Source organism: Ascaphus truei, chromosome 14, assembly GCF_040206685.1.
Source record: "Ascaphus truei isolate aAscTru1 chromosome 14, aAscTru1.hap1, whole genome shotgun sequence".
Classification (NCBI taxonomy): Eukaryota; Metazoa; Chordata; class Amphibia; order Anura; family Ascaphidae; genus Ascaphus; species Ascaphus truei.
This window is the reverse complement of record NC_134496.1, coordinates 46,885,849-46,903,784: the sequence shown is the minus strand read 5'-3', so window position 1 is coordinate 46,903,784 and position 17,936 is coordinate 46,885,849. Positions and strand designations below refer to the sequence as shown.

Sequence of the window (17,936 nt, the reverse complement as noted above, 5' to 3'; positions counted from 1 at the left end):
CACACCATGATTTTATTGGATGTTACTGTTAAGCTGTTAGCAAAGCAACAAGGGTAGTCCTGTTGGTTCTTTCTTCCATGTAGTAACAAAGGAGGGAGAGAGAGTATGTGGTATGATACCTTTTATTCGACCAACAAGTAGTTGATATGTTAAAAGCTTTCGAACCTTCAAGTCCTTCATCGGGTACGGCTCTGCCATATACAGATACAAAAGGAAATGAGGACCTTGATCCTGAGTGCTTAATATCTTTATATCCTGTTTTATTTTCACAGTAATTCGTATCAGTATTTTATTATTATCAATATGTTATTAGTATCAGTATTTTATTAGTTTCAGTATTTTATTAGCATCAGTATTTCTACTTGAATTTTCAAAGTCACCAAAATTGAACATCAGTAAATAATGTATGTTCTGTGTTGTGCTTTTCACAGATCAACTGTTGGGCCTAATCTTACAAAGATACAGAATTCATATTGAGTTATGTACCAGGTTTTAAAACACGATAGAGAAATGTTACATGGTTGAGTGCATTTTCAAACATCCTCAAGATATGTACAAGCAAAGCATTACAGACCCAGCTTCCCTTCTTAGGATGCTATACATCATGAGTGGCCAACTCCGGTCTTCAAGGGCCACGACTGAGCCACTGATGGAGCCACATGTGCTGAAGCAGGGATATCCCTAAAATCTGAGCTGTTGGTGGGCCTTGGGGACTGGAGTTGGCCACTCCTGATGTACATTAATCAGCTCAGAAATATGCTGACTTATGAGGTAGTGAGACCTGATTCATGTTTTAAAGAATCTTCTTCTTCGCAACTAAATTAAATTATTCATCAGTGTTCAGAGTCTTTAAAGAGAAATAAGGAGTTTATTTATGATCATTTTGCACATTTTCTCACATATATTTACAGAATGCATGTTTTACTTTGTGATGTTTATTCCATTGCTCAGATAGAACTGGATTGTATTACAAGATCTGTACTCCATCTGGTGGCAGGAGTTTGACTTATTCTGCAGGGGACATGTCTAAAGACATTAGAGGTCTTGTGTAAACCTATTGATAGAAAGGAAGCCCTGACCAAATTAGGGGAAGAGGCTAGGGAACATGACTCTTTGGCCTGAGTGGCCATGCAGTGATACTTTGGGAGGGGTGGGGGTGGGGAGGATGAGGAAGGGTGAGGTTATTTAAGGGGCTGCGCCCTGTGTCCTACTTCTATCATCCTCCGAACACCTCCCCAAAAGGTTCCCGCCCTTTGGGGTTTCACATTTATTGGGTAAAGTTCTGTTTTATGTATGTTATGATTGTATTTTGACATATTACATGTTTACGAAAGAAAGAAAGAAAGAAAGAAAGAAAGAAAGAAAGAGGGCATGGTAAAGGTGTTGGCCGTGTTATTATGTTTGGCACAGCCGGAGGGGTGATGACTGTTCAGTTTTGCTCAGTGGTTAATGTTGAGAAATAGGAGGGGGTCCAAAGGATACCCTCCTGGATCAGAGCCAGGTTTGGTTGGCCTAGGGGTGTGCTCCTGAGAGGGAACCCAGGTGTTACAAACCAGGAGTGCTCACAGGGTCATGTAGCAGGGGGGGGGAGCATAATCAGGCTACTTGTTGACCATGTCCAGGTGTCTATGTTAATAAAAGGCTGGGGAAATTTGTACCCAACCCCAAGGTGTCTGTATTTATTTGGGTGGGCTAGTAAATGGAATGGGTAAGATTCGAGGTTACAAGGGTCACAAGTACAGTATTATCCGTATTTCATACAATGCCAATAGTAAATGTAAGTTTCATAATGAAAATAGAAGAGGTGTAGAATGACAAAAAAATGTATTATTGAGATTAATATGCCCAATGCCCCTTATTTTAGCGATTTTCTATTTTATCCTATGGGATCTTCTTACAGTAAGTCTTTTAATAACATTAAAATAAAATTTCTAGGCAAAATAACAGTATTGTGTATAATAACAGTTTGGGAGGATTCCTAATATTATAGGTGTCATACACTAAGCCTTTTTCTTCTTTGAATTTTCTTCACCACCACTCAGTATTTGAGTGGTGCAGACTGGAGAGCTTCTTAGATGTCCTTGTGAGAGCACTGCAACTGTGGAGACGTCTACATCTAGATCTTACCTCCGAAGTAGGTGCCGGTAGCTGCTCTGGCTCAGCAAGCAGAGCTTTCAAGTTTGAAGCTCCTGCATCACATGGGCCAATTGTAATCTGTAGCGATGATGTCATGGCTTCCTATTGGCCCACAGGGCTTGAGATCTCTGAACAGAGGACATATTGTGAACCCTGGTAGCGAAGGAGAGTGGCTACCAGCACCTAATTTGCAGGTTAGTATCTCTGGAAGCAGGGAGTCCCCGGAGCTGAAATGAACAGGGTTTAGCTCCGGAGACCACCTGCTTGAACCCTGTAACAGGGACTTATCACTGTTGGAGAGAAACAGTGAACCTCTATGCCTGGACCCTCAAGCAGACACCTACTCGGACACCACTGACCTGAAGGGCCATCTGCGGACAGCTGAGACTTTGGGGTGATAAGTGGGTAAGGGGCTTCCCCCCCCACCCCCAGCCTTGCAGAGAGGGACTGGGGAAGTAAGTTAGCCCTTACATAGGGATAGGTGTTTATTGTTTTATGCATGTTTTTGTTTGCTGTAATGTTTAGAGGAACAGGCAATAAAGACTTATTTTAATTTCACCTTAAACATGGTCTCCATTGCGCACTTCTGCACACATCTCTTATAAACCGTATACTGTATATAAAAAAATCATGCTTTGGATTTCCTCTGTAAATATAAAAGTGTCGATGGCAGTCATAGAATTGGGCAGAAAAGCGGTTAGTGTGTCAAGTGACGATGATTGAAAAAGAGCAGACCCGACCACCATGAGCCAAGGGTAGGACAATGGTGAGTGAAGGATTTGTGCTTACAGAAATCAGGAGGTGGAGAGGATGCAGTCATCACAACAGCTACAGTAAATGACAGAACAGATCAGTCACTTTCACCTTCAACATATTGGCACCCTCTTGTCTATGGTTTCGTGGACTTGGTGCCTGTGGTAAATAATAGTCTGTGCAGCCCTGGTCAAGTGCTCTGGAAATAAGAAAGACATATAGCAATGATCTTTGACCTTTCTTGTGCAAAATAGCCTTGGTGTAGTTAAGTATTAGAACAAACGGATACAGTAGCTAGCTGTTACAGTTCAACATGGACATCTTAAGGTGCTTCAGTAAGTGCCTATTCTGAGTCATTCTTCAAAGCAGAAAGCACCATTATCACAGTCAAGCCTGTTCTATCATAAATATCGATGCAAAGCAGCATGAAAAATGCATAATGATGTAATCCTCCAACATTATTGTATGCATGCAGTTTATTCCCAGTAGATACATAATATCAGGGTATCATGATTGTTCAACAAGATATCTCCAACAAATGGAGATTATACTATAAAAAAACCTAAATGATATACACATTGACATTATTTTTTTTTATATCCTTTTTTTATTTATACATAAAGAAGTTGTGAGTGATCCCTAACTATGTGGCATTTTATACCTGATCAATTGAAGATTGCTTAAAAATGAATCCTTATTCTTTTGCTATTAACATATACTGTAAATGGAACAATATGGGGTATACTGCAAATCGAGTAGGGCTAGGAGCCCGTGGAGGTACCGGCCGAGGGGGCCCTGTCAAAGGGGTCCATAAACATGCCTGCCTGAGGAGGCCTGTCAATGGGGGTCATGGAGGTGCCTGCCTTAGGGTCCACAGAGGTGCTTGCCAGAGGAGGCCTGTCAATAGGGGCTCATGGAGGTGCCTGCTGTAGGGGTCCACAGAGGGGGCCTGTCAATGGGGGCCCACAGAGGTACCTGCCAGAGGGGGCCTGCCAATGGGGGCTCACGGAGGTGCCTATCGAAGATGCGCTGTCAAGGAGGTTCATAAACATGCCTGCCAGAGGGGGCTTATCAAGGGGTTACAAAAAACATGCCTGCCAGAGGGGACTTGCAAGGGAGGCCCACAGATATGCCTGCCAGTGGAAGGAAGGCCCTTAAAGGCCTGCAGATTTGACACTATGCTATGTTCGCTGGCAGGGGGTCCAGAGCTCCTTGACTCACTGGGCCCAGGACAGCAGTTCCGGTGTCCCCCTCGGTTTGCGGCTCTGCTTCACATTGGTGTATAATAAGAATAGCATATAAATTGCCCTGAAAGGTTGTGAAATGGGTTGCATATGGCTTGTTGCCGCTCAGGTGCATCATTTAGGTTTATCTCTAGCTAGACTCATACTCTAGGTCAGTGTTTTTCAACCAGGGTTCCTAGGAACCCTTAGGTTCCCCAGGCATCCTTAAAGGGTTCCCAATAATGTTGTGGTCATTTGAGAATTGTATCAAATACAGAAGAATTTACAATGCACCTGATCTCAGACACGCTATTAGAGAGGGTTGGGGATCCTTACAATGCATCTGATCTCAGACGCGCTATTAGAGAGGGTTGGGGTTCTATACAATTCATCTGATCTCAGACGTGCTATTAGAGAGGGTTGGGGTTCCTTACAATGCATCTGATCTCAGACGCGCTTTTAGAGTGGGTTGGGGTTCTTTACAATGCATCTGATCTCAGACATGCTATTAGAGAGAATTGGGTTCTTTACAATGCATCTGATCTCAGAGTTGTTATTAGAGATGGTTGGGGGTTCCTCAAAATTTCACTTAGGGTTCCTTAACCGAAAAAAGGTTGGAAATTACTGCTCTGGGTGATGACAGAACTCTCACTTCGAAAACAAACCCTGCAGCTATTTCTCTGTAATAGGTTCTTTTGCAAGTTGTGACCTTTGATTCTTGATGCATGATGGTTAGCAGGTCAATTAGCCTGTTATTCTACCAAATGATCCTGTCAGGATGTTAAGGAGTAGCAAGAATAGGAAAACTGCTGCAATATAAATAAATCAAGCACAATATGATATTTACATTTTTATATGTACAGTAAATCCTTCCGTTACATTTTGCCAGTCAAGGTAGGGTGTTATTTTCAACTGTGTATTTAGAATAACTAAATGGCCCATATTTACGAAGTGGAGCTATGCAGATTGTGATAAGGGTAGTGGATTTAGGAAGCGTCAACAGAGAGTTTTCCCGACACATTTTTTTGTAATGGGATGTATCAAATTCAGTGTCTGGTCCATTACTTTTCCCCCTTTGTACAGAGACATTTTGTAATACAAACTTTGTGTTAGTGTGAAACAACATACAAAAAAAATGTAAAATGAACAAATGATGGTCAATGTCTGTCTAAAAATATATAGGGATATCTCGGTTTATTTTCTTAAACTGCAGAGAACAATTGATGCTCCAATCCTGTAGCCCAATAGAAAAGAAGTGATCCTTAATAGATGTAAACCCTTACAAAAAAAAAACAAGTAAATGTGTATACCCAATGAAGCTTCTCAATGTATTTTTCTTCTAGACAGTAGCCGGCACGAATGGACCGCTGAGTTTTCTCTCCGGCTTTTTTGAATGACATTGAGTGCGGAATGCTTCCTATCTCAAGGAACTAAACTATTGTAGCTGTGTCTCCTAGGATTCATGCTTCATCTAGCAGGAGACAACTTGAACTGTAGCTAGACATGTCAAAGGGTAGAGAATGTAGGTTGTGTTCCAAGCATCTTGTTTGTTTTCTGTCATCAAACCCTGTGCAGTGCTTTCTGAAATGTCTTAAATTTCCGGGTAACACATGCAGATTAGGCAGTTGTCATGCAGTTGGAGTTTTATTTGCATATTCTCTGAGTATCTGTCTTTATTTCAAGGTTAGAGCTGCGCAAAACAGTCTATGTAAGATTATAGTAGAGTTAAATACTATTTCTAGAAAGGGCTGAATGTCGCTTTTAAATATTTTAAATGGTCAGTCTCTCCAACTTAACTTTTAAAATGCAAATTTTACATTGACGTAGCTTTTTAACTAGTCTTTAATTCTTTCTAGGGGGAATATTTCATTTCTGTTATAGGTGTTTGTCACCCTTGAGAATTGTTGTTGTTTCCCAATATAGCAGTCAAATGTGTTATAAATTGGCGCTTCCTCATAACTATACTGTACACTTATATTATAGCATTCTCCTGAGGAAGTTGCTTGCCAGCGACGAAATGCATAGAGCTGTTCTGATTGCTGGTTCCGGTAGTGACATCATTTGATGCTCTGCATCTAGCCCCAACCCCCCACCCCCCGATCGCAAACAACCTGGGAATCTCCTGCTCAGCTGTGTGTCGGCGCACAAATCAGCTGCTGAACGCCGAATGCGCTCTTTTTCACGGCGCCACTGGAGCCCTTCCCTGTTCCCCTGGGACATTTAACATTACAACTGAGCCCTACAGAGGCATTCCAGACTGGAGGCTGCAGCAGGGAGGTGATTCATCCTGGTCCCAGTGTGTTCCCGCAGCCACAGCAGAGCAGAGATTCCTGCCTGTTATCAGGCTTTTCTACTATGTGATTTTAACACCTTTGCTTGTGAATGTGCATTTTTAAGGTTTTTATCAACATGTATTAAATGGTAATACACTATGGGGCATGCGTGTCTGATATATATGTATATATATATATCTCAAAAATTGAATAGACGATACTGTTCTGTGGCTAACGAAATGCTTTTATTTGTGCAAGCTTTTGAAATACACTGATCTCTTCTTCCGGCGATGGTACATTGAATAAAGCAGCTAGGTTAAACTTAAAAACAGTGCATATACTGTAGGAATGTTATCTGTGACTGAAACCTAACAGCCCCACTCCCCTGTGTAGTATCCAATTTTATGACTTGAGGTGTTAAATAGTCCCTGAATGTTAGTGCTGTAAGAGTGTGTGTGTGTGTGTGTGTGTGTGTGTGTGTGTGTGTGTGTGTGTGTGTGTGTGTGTGTGTGTGTGTGTGTGTGTGTGTGTGTGTGTGTGTGTGTGTGTGTGTGTGTGTGTGTAATAATGGTGGACTTCGCAAGACTATTGCTGGCGTCAACCATCCTCCCGTATGGAGTATTATTGCACCACGATTCTTTGTTACCTGCCATTCAAGTCAATAGCAGTTAACGCGGAATCGTTGTGTGATAATCCATATGGAAGGTTAGTGAATCCTGTCTTATGTTTCCTTGGAGGTTGATGAAAACTAGTAGTGTTGACAATATTTTTCTTCCTAGTTACATTAAGAAATCAATGTTTTTCTATAAACCGTCGGTTTCCATGTTGACAGACGGGCTTTCAGCATATTGCCGCTCAATATTCAAATTTAGTTGCAAACAGGTCAATTGCTTACAGAAAATAAGATTTTAATGCATGTTCATTTCATATGAATTATGTTCTAGTGTCATTGTGTTAAAGATGGTGATGTGTGGATCCTGAAGTTTCTATTTTATCCATAATATTATGTGGTGGAATTAAAGAAGATAAATACGGAACACTTTTGAATGTGCTTCTGGTGGGCATTCCCCATGACGGAGGAAAATATCAACTGACAATCAATTTTGCTATATACCAGTTAATTAAGCCTGTTGAGTGTCAGTAGAGTAGTATTTTGAATTATAATTCTGCTTTCACTTTTATAGATGCAGATGATTTATATTGCAAACATTTCATTTTTTTTTTATTAACCCTCTGAGTCGTGTTAGCATATTTCTGTTATTTTATGTAAAAAAAAATCCTACTTTTTTTGTTTTATTGTAAAAATAGGATGTTACCTTCTTGACATACAACTATTAGATAACTAGAATCTTATGCAAGTCCATTGGATGTCGATTATGAAATTGATACATGTACTCACTGTATAGTAGTAATATGGTGACGCCCAGTCCGTGTTGACGATTATAGAGATCCCCGTGACGCTCTACGGCATATACCCGGTTGCACTCCTCCCGTAGTACAGAGTCAAGGAGTGGATTGGCCATGGGTAATTTGTTGGTCTCTTTCAAGTATGCTCTGATTACAGCTCGCACTATATCAGTATTCGGTCCCAAGATGACCGGGTACTGGTACTGTTCTTGAGGCTCAGGACATACCATTGCTTCCACATGCATAGGGTGTTTCTTGCCGGTGTTCAGTTGGAGTATCTCCAGTTGAACCCTTACAATCCCATTGATGGGGTAGTCCTCGTTACTTAACCCCCTCACCTTCATATGTTCCGCCGACCGCAAGGGGCAGTGTTTGAGGTGTTGCTCGTAGAATTGTCGGTATATTATGGTCACCTGGGACCCGGTGTCCAATAAGGCAGAAGCATAGATCCCTTCTAGTACGACACGCACTATAGCATATGGGCCTACCTGACTGTAAGCATCCGATGGTGAGACTCCATTGTTGGGGCTTGGTTCAAGAGGGATTTCGGAGGACTCAGAAGACTCCGGGGAGGTCTTAGATGTCTGTACTTCGGCAATCTGTAAGCGTCAGATCATTGACCTAGCAAAGCCTCCCTTACTTGGGTTTTTTTTCTGTGTCGTCTTTCTCGGGGCATTCCCTGGAGAAATGGCCCTTCTGTCCTTAGCCATAGCATACAACATCGAATCGTCCTTTGTACGTGGGTGGCGGTCTTTCTCCCTGTTGGAAGATTTCTTACCCTTTGGGATTGAAGTGACGGGGGCGTCACCCTTGAGGGGTTCCTTGGTCTTTTTGGCGTCATGAAAATGTAACTGCACCTCATGTCTTCTGATGTGCCGCGGTAATTCCATGTAGCTAGGTGGTACAGCAGTGATCGGGATGGCCCGCATCACTATAGCTATGGGGTGGCTAGGCAACGAACCCTTTAGTAGCTGTTTGAGTCGGTACCGGTACACTTCAGCGACTGAAACAATGTTTTTGGACAGAAGGTTCCCCAAAGACAGCTGTATTTTGTGGATGAAGGCAGACAAATCCTCTCTATCTTTTTGGCAAAGAGCCTTGAACTGTGCCATCAGCTCATCCTCGTCGTCTTCTCCCGTATAGGACTGGGTGAGCATTTCCACCAGCTCCTGTGCCGTAACTTCTCCTTCCACTTTACGATGCGTCCGTACCAGTTGGGAGGCTGGGGCTCAGAGACACTCAACCAATCTCTGTCTCTTGCTGACTTCGGAGCACGACCACTCCGCTATTACTTGGAGGATATGTTCCCGCCATGTGTCGATCCCTTCTTCTCCTGAAGGCGTCGGTAGAATTCCGGAAAAGACTTTTAGTTTCTGGTAGTTCTGTGTTTGAGACGAGATGGTTATAGCTTTCACTAGCTGGGGTATAGTCATATTAAAGGAAGGGCCTCCACTTAGGGGCTGACTACTAGCTCCAGGCCCGACGCTAGACATGGGTGGGAGACTTTTTGACCGTCTTTCAGGAGCAGGCGATGGGGGTGGGCTCCCAGCCCAACTGGTGGCTCCTCCTAAAGCGTTCGGGTTGAAGGAGACCTTGGGGAGGCCTGCCCTGTAAGGAGTACTGGTCACCCGGTGGGCAGGGGATGGCCAAATACTGGTGGACGGTTCGTCGGGAACCCGGGCATCGGGATATATCATGAGGCAGTCCTCTGCGGAGGGCTCCGGTAGGTTTAATACATGGGGAACAGTCTCTGAGCATATGTCACGTTCGGTGGCCAGGAGGTAGGTAGTCACCCGGCCATCAGCATCAAGTTTAAAGTCTACCACCCGGATGATGGCCAGTCCCGGACAATTTCTTACTTGTCTGCGCACTGCGTATAAGTCTGTGTCATTGGATACTCCCGCCACTGCAAACACGCGCCTCGGGGACATGCGGCGCGCTAAGGCCGAGTCATTGACCTCCTGCTTTGATGGCACGGACATGATGGAAATTAGATCGGACAATTTGATATGGAATAGGGCACCCCAGGTCTGATCTCAGCCACGCCTCCAAATGTAACGGGTATTCCCTGTGAATACAGACGTTACTGGTGCTTATTTACCTGTGTGGCCCTCAGGAGCCTAAGCCTTTGCATGGAGAGCCTGGAGTACATATATATATTGCAATATCCCGTGGTGCAATGCCTCCACCTGGGAGGGATTCCGACGGAGCGGGAGGAGTCCCTATCAGGACACAACACAATAATACTCACTGGTATAAACAGAATGGTCTTTACTGAACACATGCAAATAGATACTTATACTCTATATGAATCACAACAATACTTGCTCTCATTGAAAATATCCTTCCCAACCACTGTGTACAGCCACACTGTGTCCAAATGAACTATACAGGGCCCTTGGCCACTCTACCACTTAAGTGTCCCCAAGTGATACCCCAGCCTTTTAGGCGTGCTTCTTGCGTTGCTGTACAGTGTTGGTGCACTTGTTGAATGATACCTGCCCGGGGCTCCGGCCCCGGGTTCCGCAGACTGCAACACGGATTCTGTCCGGTCCGACGTCGTCATCCGCCACCGCGTGGGGCGAATTCTGGTGTGGGTAATATCACCGTAAGTCTCTGTGTCTTTGGTGATGTTCTGAGCCCAGAACCCACTTTGCCGGGCTGCGCTGCGTAGCACTGTGTCCTTGACTACCAAACAGATAATGGGGCAGAGTCCCTATCTAGGGCCTGTCCCTATAGCACAACAAGCTGGTAATATGGCTCAGGACCTAGCTGGGGCCTAGGGGGCTGCTGGCCTAATGCAGTGGGTCACAGACCCCTGCACTCACCTCCTACCCCTAGCTCTTCCTGGTCCTGACTCCTAGCGTGGGCTCAGCACGCGAAAAGTATCAATTCTCTCAGCAGGGGATTCGGGCAACCCTATTGGCTCCCTGGCACCACTTGACCTAGCCCCTGTGCACACTGGGGGCTGTAGTTTTCTTGGGAGCTATTCTCCCATTGGCCACCTCGCGCTCACCTCACCTGCGCATGCGCAAGCTAACTGAGAGCCTCCGCCACTGCACTGCGCATGCGCAAGTCAACAAAGATGGCGGCGCCCTTCACTACCCGGCCGCCGTGGAACCTCCAGAGCACCGGAGCGCTTCCTGCTCGGCCCCCACCTTTCTGAAGGACCGGCGGGTCTACCGCTGGTCCCTGGCAGCACCCGCGATCACCCCCCGCATCGGAGGTACAAGGGGCCGGGGGGGGGGGGGGGGAACACCACTACATATGTCTTCGATCTGCCTTGTTCCTCTTGCTCCAGTCTTCATATTATGACATTGTAACAACTTGCACTTATCCCTGCATTGTTACTTCATCACCTTAATAGACATATGCTTACTGGAAACCATCTGACATTTAAGCCATGCTATGCATTTTAGTAGTTGGCTTAACTGCAGAATGTTGCATCTGTTCCAGAGCAGGGACATAAGTCTAATGCTGTCGTAATAGAGAGTGCAAACGTATTGAGTCACAAGTTTACTTGCAAAAAAGTGAAGTCATGATCCCAGTCTTAAAGTAAAATCACTGGGTTTGCCCCGGTTTACAACATGTGTACACATTATAAGACAACACTGCCAATGCAGATACAATAATTGTTCTCTCTCTTTGTGACTGTTAGGGCAGGGGATCTCAACTCCAGTCCTCAAGATCCCCCAACAGGTAAGGTTTAAAGGATAACCCTGCTTCAGCACAGATGGCTCAATCAATGGCTCAGACTGAGACACTGATTGAGCCACCTGTGCTGAAGCAGAGATATCCTAAAATCCTGACCGGTTTGGGGGTCTTGAGGACTGGAGTTGAGATCCCCTATGTTAGAGGAAATCAAGTGATACTTTCTAAAAATGTTTCCGTAATTTCGCAGACCTTCCTTAGTAACATTTGGTCTCCTCGCCCGTCTTCAATAGCTTGATCTTCTACTGCGCCGGTCTCCTTTAGAAAGCGATTTACCCAATCATGGAAACGTATCGCTGGAATATCTGTCCAACTATCGGCAGCAGAGTTGATTCGCCGCTGATCTTTTATTCTGTCTCTACAGGCCTTCTCTAAGGCTGCGGCCCCAGTGTATCTACCGCACGCGCACCCGCGAGGCTGGCGGCGCGTGCAGCTGAATTCCCCGGTCTGCAGGGAGCTGCAGGAGGAAAGACAGGGGGGGCGTGACGGGGGACGTGACCATGACGTCACCCGACAGGTTCGCCCTCATTGGCTGAACCCCCGGGGGGTGTGGCCTAGCGCTCCACCGCCAGTGGCCATCTTCATTTTCAGGTGTTCCTGAAAAACTCGGCTCGCGGCGGGCCCGGTCCCATTGAGGGGAGGGCTCTTGTGTGGCGGACGCTGTAGTAGCCAGCAGGGACCTGGCCTAATTCATTGGCTAATCTAGAATTATGGCACTAATCTAATTCACACTTCCTGCATCTCACCGGTGCTGTACTGTAGGTGCTGGCTTCTGAAACCCTGTGCTTGTCATCTGTTTCCTTACAGAACATGAAAGCACTTTCACAATCAATCTCTCTCTGTTTATACATCATATCACAGATGTTAACACAAAATCTATTAATCTAACTTATGTACCGTACTGAAGCGTAGTTGTACTTTATGGACGGAACTTGGCCAGCCAAAGAGTTATTTTGTGTTTTACAATATATATTTTTTTTATATTTGTCAAACAGAAATTCCCAGGTTAATGGAGAAATTCAGTTGGAACAGATTTTCACACAAATAGTAGAGAACGGGGCGGGGGGGGGGGAAAGCATTTAATTAATTAATATAAATGGGTAGAGTTAATTATGCAGTTTTGTCATTTCAGCTATGCTACACATTTTATGATTGATTAAATCATGCATTAAAAAAAACCTTGTTATTTTCATACAGTATATTCCAGATTTTGACAAATTAGTTAAAAATGACTTCCTGTAATCACAGAAATTGTTAGATTCATTGACACAGTACATTGTATAATACGTAGTTAAGTAAATACAAATTAAATTAAAAAGAAAGAGTGATAACACTGACACAACTGCATTAAGAGGCCAATTTAATATTTAAAATAAAATGTATTCTTAAAACATACATTTGAAGTTTCCCTTGGGGGGGGGGGGGGGGTGGTAACAGTATCAGAACAGTTATAGCCATCTGCAATAAGTCAGTATTAATGAAGTGATACTATTGGCTACACCCAACTCTACAGCAGGGGTGCTCAACTCAGTTCTGAAGACCCCCCTCCCCCCCCCCCAAACAAGTCAGGTTTTAAGGATATCCCTGCTTCAGGACAGGTAGCTCAATCAGCCCCTGCTTCAGCACAGCTGGCTCAATCAGTCTCTGCTTCAGCACAGGTGGCTCAGTCTTTGACTGAGCCACTGATTGAGCCACCTGTGTTGAAGCTGGGATATCCTTAAAACCTGACCTGTTGGGGGTGGGGCCTGAAGTTGAGCTTCCCTGGTCTAAAGTCTTCTTCAATCGTGGTATTGCAACAAAATATAATCCTTTCAGAGGATTTAAAGATATGATTTGCCTGTGGAGTCTGCTAACATGTCTTTGTTTGGAAGTAAATGGTATTGAAAAATACACTTGTACTGGTACTTTTGAACCTTCTCCTGTCTGAATTCTATGCTATGTCTTTCACTCTTTCTCCAATTACTTATCCTATTCATGTTTCCACTTTCTATTACCTGTGGGGAAATGTTGATCTTCGAGTAGAAACTGTGTTAATCAAAAGACTTTGTATGTTTTTGTGCTGTCCGAGTATATGACATTCCATTAAAAGCCGAATTCAGTTAAAATGAAAGACTTGTAAAGTACAACTGATTGAATTAACTTGTCCATGTCATGTAGTCTGCTTGAAGATTTATTTTACAGACATTAAGTAAATTAAACCCAATATGGTTGGAATAGAACAGATTTTCAATGCAAATACTCCAAATATACAGTGTGTATACACACACACAGACACACACACACACACACACACATATATATATATATATATATATATATATATATATATATATATATATATATATATGAAAAGAGAACAGAGAGCGCACGCCCCATAGCGTAATTTTGTACATTTAATAAAAATAGGGATAGGGATTAAAAACACTCACAAAAGTAGTAATTAAACAGGCAAAATGTGATTGTATCACCACCAACGAGGTAAGCAGCGTCCCGGATAGCATCAACAGTCCAAGGAGGGATCCTGCTGGATCACCAATAAAAGTTCATCCTCTGTGTGGTTCCGCAGATGGTATTCCGCGTGTCAGCTTGCAGTAAAGCTTGCGAGTAAAACAGCCTCAATACAGCTCCCTGCACGCTCCGGCCGTAAAGCGTGCACTTGCGTGATGACGGAGTGTCATAATTGGCATACCCCGACGCGTTTCGTCACACTATGCGACTTTGTCAAAGGGATTACTACGAACATGAAGGACTGGATATTTATATCTAAGCGTCTGGGGTGATTGGTGGTGACCCCTCATAGGCCACTCCCCTAGCCCCATCAAGCAATGAGTAGCCTGTGAGGGGTCACCACCAATCACCCCAGACGCTTAGATATAAATATCCAGTCCTTCATGTTCGTAGTAATCCCTTTGATAAAGTCGCATAGTGTGACGAAACGCGTCAGGGTATGCCAATTACGACACTACGTCATCACGTAGATCATCCTAAGGGATCTTTCAAGAGGAGGATCAGTAATTAGTGGCATACTGGAAGGCATACTTGTCGATTTACTGAGAGGCAAGACATATCAGTAGCTTTAGGTTTTTAAGATTTATTTCAATCAACAATAAAGTTTATATGTTGTATGTGTAGCGCATTCATAGACCAGGATTTAATACCACTCAGGTCTGCGGTGCGCCTTAGTAGGGATCTTTTCGTGTGTCTCTTACACACATATCCCTTTTGACAAAATCACAAGAGCAAGAGAGAGAGAGACTATCTGTGTGTGGGATCATTCTATGGGATACCACCCCATGCGGAGACGGACTCGTTGCGGTGGACATCTCTGGATCGGCGGAACCCCCTGTTGTTTATTCGGCGCGTCCGGGTGCTGGAGCACCCGGCAGGTACCTATATCTAAAGTGCGCCAACAGTATACACACCATAGTGGCAGCGCTGACCACATAAAAGGGTGCGACTGTTATCCTTGTGGACACCCGGGTGGTTGGGTGCCCGAGGGCCCCTCAGGTACGGTGGACACGGTGTGGGGTACACAGTGGTGGGATAAGGCCCTGCGAGGCGAAGGGGTAGCTGTAACCAGTAGAGTTATTATCCGGTTATCACTGTTTACTATATGTTCTGCAGTAAAAGGTTATTCTTATTATATACTGTGTGTGTATATCAGTGTTGGGTTCCTGTGAGGGGCTACTCCCACTACATTGGGATCCCTCCCAGGTGGAGGTGCGGTTCCAAGTTATATTACTGTATCACCCCAGGCTCCCAGCAGTGGAGGTTTGGGACCATTGCGAGCCAACAGGTAAAGTCAGCACCCGTAGACTCCTTACACTAGGGGGAAAGAGGGCTACATTTGGAGGCGCTGCTGAGATCTCAGACCCGGAGTTCCCTACTTTACCGCTAAATTGTAAATCAAAGTTAACACCATGGTTTCTCAGCATCAGGTCCATGACTGGGCCTTAGAATATCGCGTACCCCGCACCACGTGGTCCCTGTGGGAGGAGTCCCCATCATTACGTCTATAATGGCTGTCCGTGACCCACCATAACTTAAAATGTGATATGGTAAACCTACCCAACCTAGAAACATTTCAAAGCAAGTATAAACCAACCTCACACTGATGATAGCCATCAAGGTTGAAACATGTCTGTGAGTGGTTTGAACTTGCTTTGCTTGTCCCATGCTATGCTTAAAGCTGTGTGAACGGCGATGCATCAGCTTAAATGGGCTCCATGTGAATGGATATTCCAGGCAAAAGGGGACACATCATGTGCTCAGTTGCATGTCATTTCCCAGAATCCCTTGCCAGTGCCGTCTTAACGCATGGGCATTCTGGGCAGTTGCCCGGGGGCCTCACGAGCATAGGGGCCCCATGCTAATTATGCGCAGACCAGAATTTAACACTAATATTCCGATCACCCGCCTCAACATTCAAATCTCCTGTGAGTGGTTGTGTAGGCAGGGCCCAGTGCACTGCTTTGCCCAGGGGCCTATAATGCTGTTAAGACGGCCCTGTACCTTGCTGCAGTGGGAGCAATGTATGCTAGATGATAATGGTTGAAAGGCAGGGGTGCAAACCTGTCTAATGTGAATGTGCTCACAAGTGATATTCTTTATTGGCTATATGCTAACGGTGGAGTTTTTTTGTAACCTTTTTCACCCACCATAACTTAAAATGTGTTATATATATATATATATATATATATAACACAAAAAAGCAGTCAGCACTCTAATGTAGGGCAAAAGGCAGTTTCTAGTCCCATAGGAATCCACACAGCATATGAACGAGCCCAAATACCAGAAAAGAGACAGCAACCAGCAAGGAGTAATCCAAAATAAACTGTATTGAAACAAACTGTATTGAAAATCCAAATGTATTATATTTGCCATGCAACATAACATTCTGTTTTTCCTTTCAGATATTTCACACAGATTCCTGTCAATGAAACAGACTCAGACCTTGTGAACAAAATTGCACTTCTATGGACTTCAATAGGATTAAAAGATGTTCAGTTAGTAAATTATTCAGTCTTACTTGACCTACCAGGCTCTTCGCCAAATACAATCACTCTGAAGAATGGCCAGTGTTATTATCCAAGCGGACAGAAGTGTGATGAAGAGACCGGAAAGCACTCGAATCAGGAGATTCTGTACTCATATGCAGCCTACTCTGCCAAGGGAACTCTCCAGGTAACGGGGCGATTTATCTCTGTCATTTTTAGTAAAACACAATTATAAAATGGCGGATCCCATCATGTTGACTTAGTTATGTGTGCCAACACGACGCTTAAAATAGCCGTGAAATAAGAAAATAACCACTGTGAAGCATTTAGATGGCAGTGAATGGCAAGGTATACAGTATATGACTGTCCAGTATTGAACCTGGAAAAATGAATATTTAAGCATGTGCTGTGCCACTGAGGTAAAGAAACCGTCTCCCATATGCCATAACCTTGAAAGTTGAATGTTAACATACAGTATAAGCAAATGTAATACAATGATGCCAAATAATGTTTTTGTTCCTCATTGATGATATCTTACCTAGCATTTATTCCCATGATCTGTTATTTATATTTATTTATTATTTGTTATTTATATGATTACCACGTGTATTACTACTGTGAAGCGCTATGTACATTAATGGCGCTACACAAATAAAGACATACAATATCTTTTAGGTAGAAAAAACTCATTTAGTTTTGAATATAGCAAATGTAAATATAAAAAATAAATATAATGAAACAAGCAGCAAAATACAGTCGAAGGGCACATACTGTGCAGTATAGGTGACAGTAGATATTCCACACAGCAGAACTTTGCTTTACAGCTACAGTATAGTCCGTGATTTACAGTGTATGTAATTGAATTGAATTTAGCCGCTATTTCTAAATAAGGAACGCTAAGTAAATATTTTTACTTGTATTTTTTTTTACAGTCATTGAATGTAATTTTAATTGCTCTACCAACAGTACTTATTTATTTTTATTTTAGGTTTGTTTTTAAAGATAGTTAATGCACTTGAATCTTATTTTTAATGAAGAAAAAGGCTGTTGTCAGCAGAAACCTGCAAACCTATAACTTGTTTCATGCCTGCCCAGATAACCTTGTTAAAACACGAATGACACTTGGCTATTTGTAGAATGGCATTACTCCCTTTCTCTAAGTCCTGTCAAGTCCATTCATCATGTGGCTATTTTATATAAGGTATGCGATTTGTGTTTTCTAGTAACAGTTTAAACAGCATTTGTGATATCTAAAATCTACTTGAAAAAAACTACTCAGTGCCACTGTGATGGATGGTGTGCCTTGAAACTCCTTTGTTTCGCATTGCACATTGGAATGGTAACATAGCTTACCCAACGACAGTAGGTCAAAATAAGATGTTAGGGAGAGTTCTCCTGTCAGATATACGTTACAGAAATAATGCAAGGTATTTTGC

General features: G+C 43.5%; 1 protein-coding gene across 3 annotated transcripts in view; it reads left to right on the top strand.

Moving 5' to 3' along the window:
* NAALADL2 (N-acetylated alpha-linked acidic dipeptidase like 2) overlaps positions 1-17,936 on the top strand; it is a 418,513-nt gene that overhangs the window by 161,989 nt on the left and 238,588 nt on the right. For all 3 annotated transcript variants that reach the window (XR_012788046.1, XM_075570757.1, XM_075570756.1), the window contains exon 3: positions 16,417-16,687. Coding sequence is in view for 2 of the 3 variants with exons in the window: in XM_075570757.1 (XP_075426872.1) it covers positions 16,417-16,687 (271 nt within the window). In the remaining variant the exon portion in view is untranslated. The remainder of the gene's footprint in view (positions 1-16,416; positions 16,688-17,936) is intronic.